This window comes from Pteropus medius, unplaced genomic scaffold (assembly GCF_902729225.1).
Source record: "Pteropus medius unplaced genomic scaffold, Ma_sr-lr_union100, whole genome shotgun sequence".
Classification (NCBI taxonomy): Eukaryota; Metazoa; Chordata; class Mammalia; order Chiroptera; family Pteropodidae; genus Pteropus; species Pteropus medius.
In genome coordinates this window covers 4,820,401-4,836,803 of record NW_024349799.1, presented here as the reverse complement: position 1 = coordinate 4,836,803, position 16,403 = coordinate 4,820,401, and the positions used below count along the sequence as shown (strand labels likewise).

The 16,403-nt window shown below is 32.6% G+C and overlaps 2 protein-coding genes across 6 annotated transcripts in view; one reads left to right on the top strand and one right to left on the bottom strand.

Moving 5' to 3' along the window:
• The window catches only part of PPM1E (protein phosphatase, Mg2+/Mn2+ dependent 1E), a 123,619-nt gene that overhangs the window by 20,302 nt on the left and 86,914 nt on the right, over positions 1-16,403 (bottom strand). The window contains exon 2 of the mRNA XM_039885766.1: positions 2,668-2,786. Within this exon, the coding sequence (XP_039741700.1) occupies positions 2,668-2,786 (119 nt within the window). The remainder of the gene's footprint in view (positions 1-2,667; positions 2,787-16,403) is intronic.
• Positions 1-16,403, top strand: part of TRIM37 (tripartite motif containing 37) — a 154,681-nt gene that overhangs the window by 126,754 nt on the left and 11,524 nt on the right. The window lies entirely within an intron of this gene.

Below are 16,403 nucleotides of genomic sequence, written 5' to 3'. Positions count from 1 at the left end.
CCAGCACTCCTAGCAGTCATTTTGCCACTGCATGGAGCCTGAAAATAAAATCAAAATGAAAGAGAGTACAGCTGAGAGTTGGAGAAATGCCAGGTTCTGGTGACATTATGTGAAGCCTTGAATCTAGCCATGTAGCCTTTCCTTACCTTGAAGGGTACGCAATAAATTCTGTTTTGCTGAAGCCAGTTTGAGTTGTGTGAGTGGTCACTTGTAACCAAAAAGTTCTTGAGTATGTACGTCAAGCATAAATGCTGGATTTTGGGGTGAGCCAAATTTTGTCCGAGATGTATCCATCTAGTTCTACTTTATTAAGTATATTTTTTAAATTTAGGAATGGATATTGAATTTTATCAAATGTTTCTTTGGGCATCTTTAGAGATTATTCCTTTTTTTCCTTTTGACCTATTTAAGATGTAAATTATGCTACGAGACTTCCCAGTATTTTTGTTTTGTTTACTGCTGTTTCCTCAGCATAGTGCTAAGTATATGGTAGGCCCTCGATAAAATTCTCATCAACTGAATTAACTGTTGTACCCAAAATGTACAGATATTTTACTTAATATATTAAATATTGATTACTAAGATTGATCTCATTTCATTTTTTAATTTTGTCTTAGGCAAGTTTTGGTATCAGTGTCATGCTGTGCTAATTTCCTTCTTTCTCTATGCAACTGAATAATTCATTTTAAAAAGCATTGGAATTGTCTTGGATCATTTGAAATTGTTCACCTGTAGAATCACCTTCTCGTACTTTTGAAAAGACAGCTACTTAACAATCTTCTCAATCTCTTTCTTCTTTGTTTATTTGTTTTTCTAGAAAATACCCAGATTTCAAATTTATTCACACAAAGTTTTAAAAATTCTTTTAATTTTCTCGTGATTAATGATCATTTTCCCCTCCTTTTTAATTTTTACATTGGGATATTTCAAATTGATTTTAAGTTGTCTAGATAGGAGTTAGTTAACACTTCCTAAACTAAATTTGTTACAACAGAAATGCAAGGTTATTTAGCAAACATTCTGTTAGAGATGATATGAACATGAAAAGAACTTTAAGTTAAGGATTTTTTTTAAAGACTGGTTTTGGAAACAACTAAAAGGAGAGACAAAAGGCATTTCAGTGGGGACTTCAGTGCCTTTAAGCCAGTGGCAGTAGGCTTTATTCAGCATGCCTGTTTCCCATTCTGACATATGAAGAAACACAATATGCCCCATAGAGATTCTCAATTCACACTGAGTGATTTGGGTTAAATAGATTAAAGACTTGCAAATTGTCTAGAATTATAATAGATCATTCTGAATCACAGCAGTGGCATGGAGACATTATTGGGTTATCTCCTGGAAAAATAGAAAATCGGAATAACCAATGATATCTGCCAAAAGAAAAATCTTTCATTTCATTTTTGCTATTTTACTAGGGAAGGGGTGGGGGGATGTCAGAAAATTCTTCCAAGGTAGGCATGTAGGGCAACACTTCAGTCTTGCTACGTTAAGTGGTCTAATGCAGGGAGTGGTGTAGAACATTGGTATATAAATAATTGCTGCTTGAAATGAAAAAATAAAATTAAAAAGGGTGTAAAAAAGAGAAAATTGTTCAAAGTAGTAGTCCACCCCCTCACAGCTGTAAATTACTCATCAGTCGTTAATGTCACTGTGCTGAGCTGAAGCTGAGTCAGCCGTCAGCCTGGCTGCAGTGAAAGAATTTAATCTCCCTCATCTTTTCATTACTGGGCTTTTACTTCATGCATCAGTAGCAGAGGAAAGACCATTGCTTTGTAGCAGGAATTCCATCCAACTTGACTCTGAACACTTTGGTTCCAAGTGAATCAATTACCCTCAGTAAAAACAAGCAGAAGAATTCTTTCCTTGCCAATTTTCTGTCAAAAATGATCTAGAGAGATAAAGGAAGAACAGGAATGTTTACTTATATCTGCCTCACAGTCTCCGGAATCTAGCTACTCTGATTAATATATGCTTTGTTCCTTATGTACCATATTTAAAGGTAAAGACTTAAAATAGAACAAATAGAATGGAATATTAAAATTCCTCAACAATTTTGAGCAGTAATTCCCTAATTTTTATAAAAAACAGTATTTCTTTAGAGCCTATCAAATATATGTAAGTCTAATACATTAATAAACGTGCTTTTCTTAATAAAGCCTCATAATTTGCATAAATCAAAAAGAGCTCTATTTATTGGTTGATATAAAATTTAATATAATTAATGAGAAGTTTTGTTACAACTAATTTCTTGAATTTTTATCTGATTTGTTAAACTGGATTCTTAAAGGTAAGCCAAAAATTTTAAATAGGTTTTGCTCAAACTCTCTCTTCCCTCACTCGCTCATCTTTTTCTGTTGTCTTCACTTTTCTCCCTTTACTCTTTCCATTTATCAAGATATTATTTGATATCCTGTTATGATCAACTCTTGTTCCAATTACCTTCTCATATTTTCAAAATATACCTGTACTTTTTTCTCTTTTTTCCTCCTTTATTGATTAATTTGAAAAAAGAATTTTTTTGCATTTTTTTTTCTCTTGCTACCACCATAAAATCAACCAATGGTAAACATAGTATGATTGAGTATTTTGTAGACATTTTCTGTGGATCATTACACATGGCTAGATTTTCATATTTTCAAACAAGTGATGTAGAAAGGTACTCACCCACAGTCCCTTCTGTGCCATCCGTTTCCTTTGGGATGTAATGTGCAGAAAGATCACTCTGAAGGACTTCATCTGATGTGGCTCTGGCTAAAGCAGCAGCCAAAAAGGAAGGGCAGTTACTGAAAGAGAAAAATAAAAGACCATTTCAGTAAGAATTAGGAAACAATACAATCAACATTATGATTAACATATTATTGCAAAACAAAATTATACCTTTAAACAATATTCGATACATATTTATTGAGAGCACGTTATGTGCTAGGCACCCTGCCTGGGCACTGGGTATATATACTGATGAATAATACAGACCTAGCCCTTGTCCTGGTGGGGCATACGATCTAGTTAGGGAGATAAATGATAAGTAAACAAATAAGATTAACTTAAAATTGGGACAAGTTTTATGAAGGAAACAAATGGCATACAGTGACAGAATAAGAGAGAGGGCACCTATTTAGAATTGTCGAGAAAGCCATACCTTGGAGGATGAGAAAGCCTCGGTTATGTGGGGGAGAGAATATCTCCGGCAGCGAAATGGTCCTATATACTCTTTAAGAACCTTACCATTCCACTGCTTGTCTTTTCCTTTCAATTATGCTTTGCTTTAACTGGACACATCCAAATATCTTGCCGAAGTAGACTTTTACTATATAGTTAAAATATTTACTTGGTCCTTTTGTTTGTTTTAAAATTTATATTAAAATTATCTGAAAACCTTTACTGTAATCTTGTTCCTAGAGTTCAAAGAAAATTCTTTTCTGTAATTTTTAAACTATCTGGACCTAGGTTCACCAAAAGTAAGACTGTAAAAATCTTAGTATAAGGCAAGAAATATTAGTCTCATTAATGTGCCATCTGCAATACATTTTTAGTCACAGTTAATGTAATTTTTTACTTTTTGTCATACAGAATGAAAATATTTTCAAATGAGGTAAGGAGGAGGATTAACTGACTAATAGCTAGACATAAAACATCAAGCTAGACGCTTCACCCACATCAGCTATTCCTACATGTCAGAAAGCTGTAACACTTAGCAGAACAAGTTCTTATGGTTTTGACTCTGAATTGAAAGTGATTGTTTCTAAAAAATCAGAATTGCAAATATATTTTAAAACACAGTCACATCAGAGAATATTTGATACGACGTGAATAAAAGCTTGTCATTAAAGCTTGTCATTTTAAAGAGAATTACCAGGAGTGACTAACATGATAATAACATAGCAAACTGTTTTTTTTTTTTTTCATCATTTCTCATTCAATGCTTAAAAGATCCTGATACAGAAGGTTTTAAAGTTAGGCAAATGTATTACATAGCAAATATCAGAGGAGGGCCAATACTCATGGTAGTTTGGAGAAATGGGGTTACAAATGTTAATGAGAACATTGCTGAAATAAAGTTTGATTAGAAATTTTTTAACTTTTGCAGTCATTTGGGGGGACTGGCCCTTTTAAAGTCAAATTAATCTTGTCAGGCCCCTCAAATATAGTTCAAGAATGAGATTTTACTATTTATATATCACAGATATATCTGAGGTGCTTACTATTCCTATCCTCAAATAATTCACAGCCTGAGAACAAAAGAATGTGTTTTCATACCAACTTGTTACTTTCGTGTTTATTTTAAGTATTGAACTACAGACTTTATATAGTCATAGATAAAAATAAAATCCTTATCTAGTTTATGTCTAAGTCATATATAAGCTATATGCATAAATACCTTTGAACAATGTTGAAATATCATTAAGGGTCCATTCAGTTTTAATTTTTAAGTTTCATCACATAAAACATTCCACTTAAAGCTATTTATGTTAATACATGAATGCTTATTTGAATTTCTGTGTATACTGACTTCCTCAGTATTACATATTGTAAAGCAAAAATCAGGCTCTATAAGCTTCATAAACTAAACTCTAAACAAAGCACAAGGTTATGCTTTAAGCTAACAATGGGTATTCTCCAAGACACACATACACAAAATTCTTAAAACTCTGATTCTTGAATGTTCTGACTGTGCCTCCCTGCTACTCACATTGGCTGATGTCATCTTTATCCTCAAAATATTTATCTGAGTAAGGTCAATCTTAACTCTTCACTTCCATTTCAAAAGTAACCACAGCCTAAAACATGCTTGGTAGAAGATTCTGAATTATAAAAATACAACATTCTAACAACCTTCAACAGTTCAATACTTGTTGTTTATATAAATTCTTTTGTTTTATTTTACATCAGTTCTTTCCCCAAATTATACATTTAAAAAGCCATACAGTATATCTGGGAGCAGTATTTAAGGATGAAGCAGGTATTCAATCATTGTTATGGGTTGAAAGTTTATACACAAACTCCCCCAAATTCATTACGTTGAAATTCTAATCCCCAATGTGATGATATTTGGAGTTAGAAACTTTGGAAGGTGATTAGGTCATGAGGGTGGAGCACCCGTGAATGAAATTAGTGCCCTTATAAAAGTGCTCTCGCCTCTTGCACCATGTGAAGACAGAAAGAGAAGACAGTCACGAAGCATGCCCTTACCGGACACAAAATCCACCAGTGCCTTAATCTTAGACATCCCAGCCTCCAGAACTGTGAGAAACACATTTCTACGATTTATAAGTGATCCAGGCTATGGTAATTTGTTCCAGCAGTTCAAATGAACTAAGATGATCAGTATGAGAATTCTCCAAATTATAATTAGTGGATCAGCATAGAGAAAAAAATCTTCAATACGGAGTAAGTTCATTTTTTATGCTCTAGATGAGTATTGATTTTTTTTTTTTGAGTTCATAATGGGGCCAAGTCATAGGAGAAGCCTGAGCATTACTTACACCTATAGTGCTTGCAGGATTATTACATACGGGTCTTTGTTACTATACACACACATACATACATACACACACACACACACACACACACACACACATATATATATATATATTTAAAGTTTCTTTTTTTATTTATTTTCCAATAATAGTTGACAAACAATGTTATATTAATCTCAGGTATGCAACATAGTGATTAGACATTTATAGACCTTGCAAAATGAGCACCCTGATAAGTCTAGTACCCATCTGACACCATATATACTTATTACAATATTGACTATATTCTCTATGCGATACTTTACATCCCAATGACTATTTTTATAACTGGCAATTTGTACTTCTTAATCACTTTTACCTTTTCACCCATCACCCTCAACCTCCCTCCCATCTGGCGACCATCAATTTGTTCTCAGTAAATATGAATTTGTTTCTGTTTTATTGTTTTGTTTTTTAGATTCCACATATAAGTAAAATACAGTATTTGTCTTTCTCTGACTTATTTCACTTAGCATAATATTGTCTCAGTCCATCCGTGGTGTTGCAAAAGACAAGATTTTCTTTTTATGACTAATATTCCATTGCATTTATGTATCACAACTTCTTTATCCATCTGTCTATTGATGGACACTTAGGTTGCCTCCATATCTTGGCTATTGTAAATAATGCTGCAATAAACACAGGGGTGCATATAGCTTTTCAAATTAGTGTTTTGGATTTCTTTGAATAAATACCCAGAAGTGCAATTGCTAGGTTATTTGATATATCCATTTTTGAGTTTTTTGCAGAATCTCCATACTGTTTTCCATAGGGGCTGCAGTATGCAATCCCACCAACAGGGCACAAGGGTTCCCTTTTGTCCATATCCTCACAAACACATGTTATTTGTTGATTTATTGATGATGGCCATTCTGACAGGTGTGAGATGATATCTCATTATGGTTTTTATTTGCATTTCCCTAATGATTAGTGTTATTGAGCATCTTTTCATATGTCCATTGGCTATCTGTATATCTTCTTTGGAAAAAGTCTATTCAGGTCCTCTGTCCATTTTTTAATCAGATTGTTGGGTTTTTTTTTGTTTTGATGTTAAGCTGTATGAATTCCTTATATATTTTGAATATTAAACCCTTGTCAGATGTATTGTTGGTGAATATCTTCTCTTATTCAGTAGGTTTTTCCCTTGCTGTGCAAAAACTTTTTGGTTTGATGTAGTCCCACTTTCCCTTGCCCAGGGAGATGTACCCCAAAAAATATTAAGAATGATGCCAAAGAGTTTACTGCCTATATTTTCTTCTAGGAATTTTATGATTTCAGGTCTTACATTTAAGTCTTTAATCTATTTTGAGTTTATTCTTGTATATGGTATAAGAAAATGGCCTAGTTTCATCATTTTTTTTGCATATATCAGTCTAATTTTCCCAACACCATTTATTGAAGAGACTGTCTTTATACCACTGTATATTCTTACCTCATTTGTCATAAATCAGTTGTCATAAATCAATCAATAGGCATGGGTGTAGTTCTGGGATCTCTGTTCTGTTCCATTAATCAATGTGTCTTTTTATGCCATACCATATTATTTTGATTATTATAGCCTTGTAGTATAGTATGATTTCAGATAGTGTGATATCTCCAACTTTGTTCTTTCTCAAGACTGCTTTGGCTATTACCTATAGATATTAAAGACTTGTTTATATACATAGCTATCTCAGTCACTCGGAAATCACTTTAGCTCATAATTTAAACACTGATTTCTCTGTTACTACAGAATTTTTTTAAATGATGAAGAATAATTACAAATCACTATTGACTTTTTTTTTTTTTAATCACTATTGACTTTGAAGCCTCAACATATGTAGTTGCACACTGAGGGAGACCTAAGATCCCTGCTAATATATTATTTAAATGTTACTCAACTAACTTGTTGGAGATAGGAGGTTACAGCAGAAATATAAGGATTTAGAAAAGTGAGCTCTAATTCTAGTTTTGTAACCTTAGAAAAGATGCTTAAACCCTAGGTTTCAGTCTCCTCAAATGGAAAATTAAGAAATTGTAATAAAATAACTCAAGTCTCTTCCAGGTCTAAAATTCTAATTCTATCATTCTATTCCAAATAATGTTTTCAATTTCACAGATGAAACAAAGGCAGTTTAAAACTATAAATTAACACACTTCAGATCCAAACAAATGTTTTCACATAGGCCAGCAGAATGGAGATAAACACTATAAATTCCTTTTATAAGCAATATGGGGATAGTCTGCTTTATGCACTATGTGTATTCTTAGAAACTGAATGTATATTTATTTTGATAAATGTAATCAATCTTTGCAGTGAATCCACCAGTTAGGAAAGAATCTTTCATATTCTATATTGCCTGTTTTCTTAGAGACACGCCTATTAAGCATCATATAAAGTAATATTGTTACCAACTGGTTATGAAACTTTATATTTCCAGCGTGAGAGTACTATTTCCTACCTCTTTAAAAATATTTATTTACAAGAACTTATTACTCTATCTCCACTCTATGGGCTGACATGAGTTCAATCTACATTTTCTTTTCTTTTCAAAATTTATTTTTCAATTATGGTTGACATATACATTTTCCATTAGAGAAAAGGAAAGCTTAAAAACACATTTTATTTACATTTATTTTCAAATATAATGGGTGGATAAGTTCTGTTAGATGGATAGGATAGTATTTTAGTCAGATCTTTTTCTAAGTTGACTTGTTAGTATCTTCCACATGCAATATACATTTTAAGACTGCAAACTGAATTCTTGTTATAAACCAAGCCGGGAAGCATTTTCACCACAATGCCAAACCTACACAGATCACTAAAGACATTATTAGATAAATTAGAGGTTTTAAAGTACATCCTTCCTGACACTGGCAATGTGGGCGTCGGCACAGCACCCACAGCTGTGTTTCAGCAGTCTTGGCACAGCATTGCTAAGGTAATAAAAATTCTTGAAGGTAGGAAGTTTCCACCAATTAACTTTGAGAGAGATTAATCTGGAGCAGCCTCATCTTAGCGTACCTTACGAAGGGGGACAGCACTTAAATGCTGAATTTCTGATCATCCCCCCCACCAAGATAATCATATATATTCTAAATCTAGAATAACACATTAAGCTAAAAATACAGAAGGCAAATTCTCCCCTGACTTAGTATCATTATTATTTTTTCTTAGTGGACTAAATAGAGTTAAAATCAGGACTGATTTTTTTACCTCTTTAAGCTATTTTTTTTTTCTATAGCAACTTCTAAGAATGCCACCTGGAGTCAACCTATTGTAATGCCCACACATTATGGATTCTCTTAGTTAGCTTTTCTGAATCTACATAATGTTGCCTACCAAATAACAAGTTCCTGCACTTCTGGGTTTGGGGTACTCACAACAGAAATCTCACTCCCTGCTGCTGCTATCAGTATAATCTTAACAATCGTTTGTTCACACTGACCAGGTTGACGTTCAAGCAAAACCAACAACGTTCTAAGTTTTCTGTGAATAGCAATCTACATGTTAAACATTTACCAAAGATCAAACTGCCACTAGTGCCTGGAAACCACAAAAAGAGAGCTTAGCAGTAACTACCTTTTTTGCCATCCTTCCTCCATGACCAGAAGAAATCAAATAGTACAAGTTTACTGAAACTTGTCAGCACCACCAATGTGGCCCTCTTGTTGCCAAATCTACAGCCTGTTCTCAGGTCCGCCTCACTTGGGAGCATCTGAAGACTGATACCCCCTCTACTTTGATACACATTCTTCTCACAGGGTTCTGTTTTCTCAGTCTCCTTTGATGTTTCTTCCTCTTCTCTCTGGGTTTATAATTCCTCTACGTTGCAAGTCTTTTCCTTTTTGCATAGCCATTATCCATAATGAATTTCTTTATTATGTTTGCTTATGTCTCCCTTCCTCCTCCCACTACATGGAAGATGATTCTGTCTGCTTTTGGTCAGATCAGTGCCTAGCACAATGACCAATAAATATTTGCTGAATGAATAAACTTCTGTCTTTCCGATTTATATATGTTTAAGCCATTCCCTAAGTCCTTAGAATGAATGCTTGTTAAGAGTAGATAATCAAAAAAGAAAAAAAAGAAGAGTAGGTAATCAATATATTTACGAAAGTACGCCACATAATAATGTTGAGTTTTTACATGTAGGCTATGAAACCTGGGCTAGTATCAGTAAACAAGTGATAACCATTGGTAAAGAGGGATTATATTCATACTTACACTTTTGTTGTCAACTCAAATAATTGGTTTTTGCTGAGGACTCATTTATATTAGAGACTTTAGTCCCTCTCACTAACAGATAATGTACTTAAATTTCAAAAGTATGTAGGGCTTTTTAATAGGAACTCTACTTCAACCAATAGTTTGAAATGATTGACCAGTCTTAAGAAAGCAGGGGCTACACTAAAATGATGCACAATTATCCTTCGAAGCACAATTAGAAACAGAATCCTATTTAATGGTGCTAATAATCCATGTTACTATTTCTGGATATTAATTTAGCCATAACCTGTTGTATAGACATTCTGAATAATATTGATAACAAAATTATATCTAGTTTTCAGGAAAAATGATAAGAATAGCTATACTTTTTTGAGTTCTTATCACATGTCAACTAATGTACTAAATTCTTTATATCTTTTATCTCTTAATTCACACATTAATACTGTGAAATAGAAAGTATCTGAAATTATGAGCTGAAGAACCTGACGATTAGGGAAGTTAATAGTAGAGCCACATTTTAAACCTAGGTTTGTAAGTCTTGAAAACTATATTGTAAACCTCTAACAGTATACGGGCATACCTCAGAAATATTGTGGGTTCGGTTCCAGACCACAGGAATAAAGCAAGTATCACAGTAAAGTGAGTCATAATCCTTTTGCTGGTAGAGGGTCTTGCCTTCAATTTGTAAAAACACAACAGCTGTGAAGCACAATAAAATGAGGTGTGCCTATAATAGTTTATTCCAAGAATAGGTGTGGTAATAATTATACAGATTCTACTGACTCAGAAAACAGAGATACAAGATAATTTGCTACTTGAGAAAACAGATACAAGATAATCTGCTACAAGTTGTGCAGCTATTCAACAACCTGGTAGCTACAGGAAATATGTTATCTGAATTCTGGGCCCTTATTTTAGTTTTTCCATGAATATAGGTTATGTATTTGTTCATTTTTTTTAATTAAAAAGTAATACATGCTACATTCTTGTTGAAAAAATCAAGAATACAAAAGTATTTAAAGTAAAGGTAAAAGTTATCAGTTTGCTATATACTTCCAGACTTTTTTCTATGCATTTATAGACAAACAGAAAAATATAGCTTTGTTTAGGATTTATAGCAGTGTCAATAAAATGATATATGTAGTATAATAAAATGTACTTTCCTTAGAATGGTTTAGAGAACTTTCCATATTCTCACACACATACACACACACACACAACTTGTTATTTTAAGCTGCTACATAGTTTGTCTATGATGGACATTTAGGCTATTTATAATTTTTAGTATCATAAACAATGCTTTAGTGAAAATCTTTACGTGCCTTTTTGCACACTGCACAAAGATATGTATTCCATTATTTGTTAAATTATTTTTTATTTTTATCAAAATATTGCGATCAGATACTTTAAGAATTCAAATCAAACTAAAAGACTCTTAATGAAAAGACAGAAAACTTTTGCCATTTTCCCTATGCTCTAGAGGCTACCAGCTTCAACTCTTCTAGCTATTCTGTCTCCATCTTTCCAAATACACAGTTTATACTAATATTATCAATATTAGATATCAGATATATTTTCTTCTCCCTGTGGTAGAAGAGATATTAGTTCTTCTTGGTTTATCAATATATATATTCACCATGACAACTTAGTGATTCTTCTCAAATACATGACTCTTCTCTCCCCCAATATTTGGCTAAATCAGTAAGTTTTTAAATATTATAGCTATAGAAATAGTGTGAATTTCTGAACAGTATACTAAGTCACAACTCCTTTCTTGCACAACTATTTTTCCTAGAGTTGATAACTGCTTCATTTTGCTTTGTTTTCAACACACTTATCGGTATTGTTTTCCAAATGCTGTGACATGATTGTGACACACCATTCAGTAATATTTTCCGTGTGTTCAAACAAATCAGTTATTTTTTTTTCCTGGAAAATTCCCCAGACTCTAACCTTGGTATACAAATAACATCCTGGGACTTCCTCATGGAGCTCCCTCTGTTGGGTCACCTGTTTCCTAGACGCCATGTTTTTTTTTTCTTGATTTATTAACTTGATTTTCAGATTTTGCTACAGTACATCCTCCTGTAGTTTTATCATCTTCTACTATCTCTCATTTATCCTCTCAATTCTTTTGAGTCAAACAATATCCACACTGTCAGAGTTTATAACATATAAATTCTTTCCCAGAATAGTAAGCTCCGTATTAATCTTGTGGATTCAACACACACATCATGTCTTTTGCTATATTTTCTTTCTCACTTGGTTAGCTAAAGCATGTCCTCTACTAGTTTTTCAAGAATAGATCAGGCAGATTAATTTTCTGAGTTCTTACATGTTCAAAAATGTCTGTTCCTCTTCACCCGAACAACAGTTTGGCTAGATAAAAATTCTTGGGTCATGCTCTTTGTCCTCGAGGATTTTATGCATATTGCTCCCCAGTCTTCTGGCACTGAACTTTTCTAGGAATTCTGAAGCCAATCTGAATCCTACTCTTTCCCTCCCCCCACCATATATTTATTCTTTTTCTCTGGAGCCATTAAAAAGTTCTTGCAGTCCAATAACATTCCTAGATTGTACCTTAATATTAATTGTTCTATGTAAATTTTTCCTGGCTCATGATGTGCCTTCTCGATCTATAGATTCAAGTCTGCATTTGTTTCTGAATAGTTTCCTTGAAAAACATCCTTAAATGTTATATTCCATTATTTGAGTTTGATTCTTCAGGGACAAAAATTATTCTCCTTTATCCATATACCACATCTAACAATGGCTGTCCATCCCTTTTAAATTCTTGGTGAATTTCCATTTCATTTTGTTCTCAGTTTTCCCCTCCATGTACCTTATTATGTTTTTCAGAAGTGTCTATATACTCCTGTAAGGCTTCTTTAACTCAGTCAAATGATTTTGAGATTTATCTATACTTTTTCATAGAGTCTACTTCTTTCTTATTGCTGAGTAGTTTTCCAAATTAGTTTATTTATTCTTCTGTTGGTGGACAGATGAGCTGTACCCAGTTTTTGGCTATGATGAATAAAGCGGCTATAAACATTCTTGCATGAGTCATTTTGTAGACATATATTTTCATTTCTCTTGGGTAAACACCTAAAAAGAGACAGAACTGCTGGGTCGTAGGGTAGGTGTATATTTAGTATTATAAGAAACTGTAGGCCTTTTCCCAAAGTGATGATACCATTTTTACATGCCCATTGACAATACATAGAGTTCTGGTTGTTCAACATCTTCACCAGCATTTGGTGTTGTCAGTCTTTTTAATTTTATCAATTCTGGTGGATATGTAGTAGTATCTTATGATTTTAATTTGCAGTCAAATCTCTTTTTAAGAGTTGAGATAATAGTAATATAACAATACATAATAAATATAATTTTAGATATCAAATAGTTCTGATAGCAGTATCAGGATGCTTCTAATCTGAATACTAAAATTTTTCACTGTAAGAGGCTTTTTTTTTTTTGGTTTCTGATTGTATCTGCCAGATAAAGCAATTCTACTTTAAAAAGCAGACAAATTGTAAAGTGATAATCTTTTATTACTTATATTAATGGGCATAGTCATATAAATTTGATATTTCAAAGTACACAGAAAAACAAGTCACACATTAATTAATATCTGATAACTCTGACAATATCTTGATACTCAATACCTAAATAATCTTAGGTTTAAAGCAGAAATATCCATTTATGTCATGAATGGATTCTAAAGTGATAGAAAACCTAATAAAGAATAATCATTTCATGAAAACAAACTGCTTCAGGTGGTCATATTAAGGGAAAATATGACCTAAACAAGTTAAATGTTTAATCATGGAACTTGGCAACAGCAATATGTGTCAAGAAATGTTATATACTTACAAATATATATAAAACTATTAAACTAGTAGATTCATTGTCAGAGGGCTATGGATATAGTAAAGGAAAATTTCTGAGGATAAGTGAAATTAAAAAGTATGTATACCTAAAACTGGTTCCACCAAAAAGATGTACTATTTTCATCGTTATAGCCTTACAAAGAGAGCGTACTTCATACGGCCTTCAGTTTAAAAAAAATACCCTTTTTTCTTTCAACAAACACAGACTATTCTTAAAAATACTTTCTACAAAGTTATATTCATGGTAAGTCAATGGAAGAGGCCTCAATCCACCTTTAGGAATTTTCACTTTTAGTTCCCTTAGCACTGCAAGCACTGTAAAATAGTTTAAAAACAAAACAGAAACTTGGGCCAAATTTTACCTAAAGAATTAGTATCAGTATTTGTATATGTTATGGGCTAACTTGTTCTATCAAAAGTCGTATGTTGAAGTCCTAACTCCTTGTATCTTATAATGTGACTGTGTTTGGAGACAAGGTCTTTAAAAAGGTAAGTTAAAAGGTGGGCCTAACCCTATATGACTTGTAAGCGGGAATTTGGACACATACAGGAACACCATTTGAAGATACAGGGAGAAGAAAGCCATCTCTAAGCCAAGGAGAAAGGTCTCCATAGAAACTAGCCCTGCTGACATCTTAGGCTTTTGCCTACAGAACTGTGAGGGAAAAAAAATCCGTTGATTAAGCTACCAAGTCTGTGAAACTTTGTTAATGTAGCTCTATGAAAATAATGTGGCATAACGCTAATGGTGTAGGGTACTATCACATTAAAATTTGGTATTTATCCAACTTTTTTTCTTTTAGCTCCTGACTTCTTTAAGACCCTGGACTTCACTAATTTTAATGGCAGCTCTAGCAGGAAAGCAAATGAAAGCAGGAACTATTCAGATTGGAAAGAGCACTGACCTAGGATTCAAGAGAATAAGTCTTTTAATCTGTACTTCAATACACACATCCATGAATTACGATACCCTTAACATTCCTGTCTAGCCTGTCTGTATATCTGTGTTCCACACTCTAACCTTAGCTGTTTACCATCAAACTATAAGATGATCCTTCAAAGTATAACCTTGATGAATGATATATGTGAGAGACTTCTAAAGATAGAAAAGTATTACTCAATGTTAAACCAAGAATTAATTTATTTGAGGTGACACTGTTATAGTAACAAAAGCACCTGATGTATCTATTTTGGGAAACTGAGAATGGTGAAGAAACCAATTCAAACACTTCACCAAATACTCCATTATTTAACTATTTTTGTAAAGGTAGCTGCAAGAGGCCAAAAGACTGAAAATGCTGTATAGCTAGTTTAAAAGTCAGTAAAACATCTCTGTAGTATAAAAATGAATATATTTGAAAGCAAAGCTACTTATTACAAGTTTGAAAAACTAATTTGTAACTTAAGACATTAAAAAGAAAGCACAAAGTCTAATTCAATGTCAGTCAACATTTTAAAAAATGAAGTTTTATTTTTCATCTTACAATTTAAATAAATTGTTTTAAGTACACATTTATTTTATACATTTGAGTTTATAACATTTACATATTATACAGTCAATTCTGTTAGAAAATGAGTTTTTTTTAATTAACTCAAACACTTTAAATCTGAAGTTGCAGGTACTGTTGCAATCTTGACGTCTAGCTTTTTACCTCTATTTGGTTATAGTTATATTGTAGTTAAGATAATCCAATTTCTACAAATGCCATGTAAATGGTAACAGTTTTTAAAAAAATCAGCTTCTCCTAAAATCTCAAGCTACTCTTCACTTACATAGAAACGGCAAAATTTATTAGGAGAGGAACACAACCTCATAAAAATAATCTGGCAGCACAATTAATTGGTTGTGGGCTCCAAGGGTATTACGTTAATATTTGATTGTGTTTCTTTACTATAACTTTAAGATAGTATATATAAAACCCATAATATATACATAATATGTAAACATATATAAATGTATTTTTAGGTATATAAAAAATAATAAATAAATAAAAGTACTTAAAATAAAAAGCAGCAGTACTCTTCCCTCCTCCTTTAGTTCTGTTCACCAGAGACAACCAATAAGTCAATTAGAATACTTTATATTTCAATTAACATAAACCACTTATATAAAATTACCATGTGCTACCCCATTGGGGGAAGGAGGGAGGAAGAGTATAGAAAAACTGATACTCCATACACTGCTGATGACAGTATGAACTGATGAAAACATTTTGAAGAGCAATTTGGGTGTATCTAATATTTTTTAAATACATGTATCTTTCAACCTAGCATTAGAAATTCATCCTATTGTTATAGCTATAAAAGTACTTGAAGACATATTTAAAGATATTCATTGCAGCAAAAACCTAAAAACAATCCAAATGTCCCAACAATAGGGCACTGGTTAAATACAATGGAATACAAAATAAAAAAATAATAAAAAAAAATGCAGCCATTAAAAAGAATAAGGTACATCTATATATTCTATTGCAGAGAGATGTCCAAGATATATTAAGAGAAAGAAGCAGGTCAAGAGAACAGTGTTAGTATTTTAAAGTGGATTTAGATGTTGACATGTATACATACTTCTAAATAAGTGGACAGCAATTACTTTTGGGCAGTAGGAATAAAAAGTTAGGGGACTTCAATTTTATACTTTCACTTTTCTGTATTATTTGAATTTTTAATCATAACACAGTATTATGTTTAAAAAATAAAATATATAAGGCAGCGGCATAACCAGGAAACCTAGCAATTTTTATTACATGAGCTATTTAGTAGTTCTACGTTGAGAGTCATTTC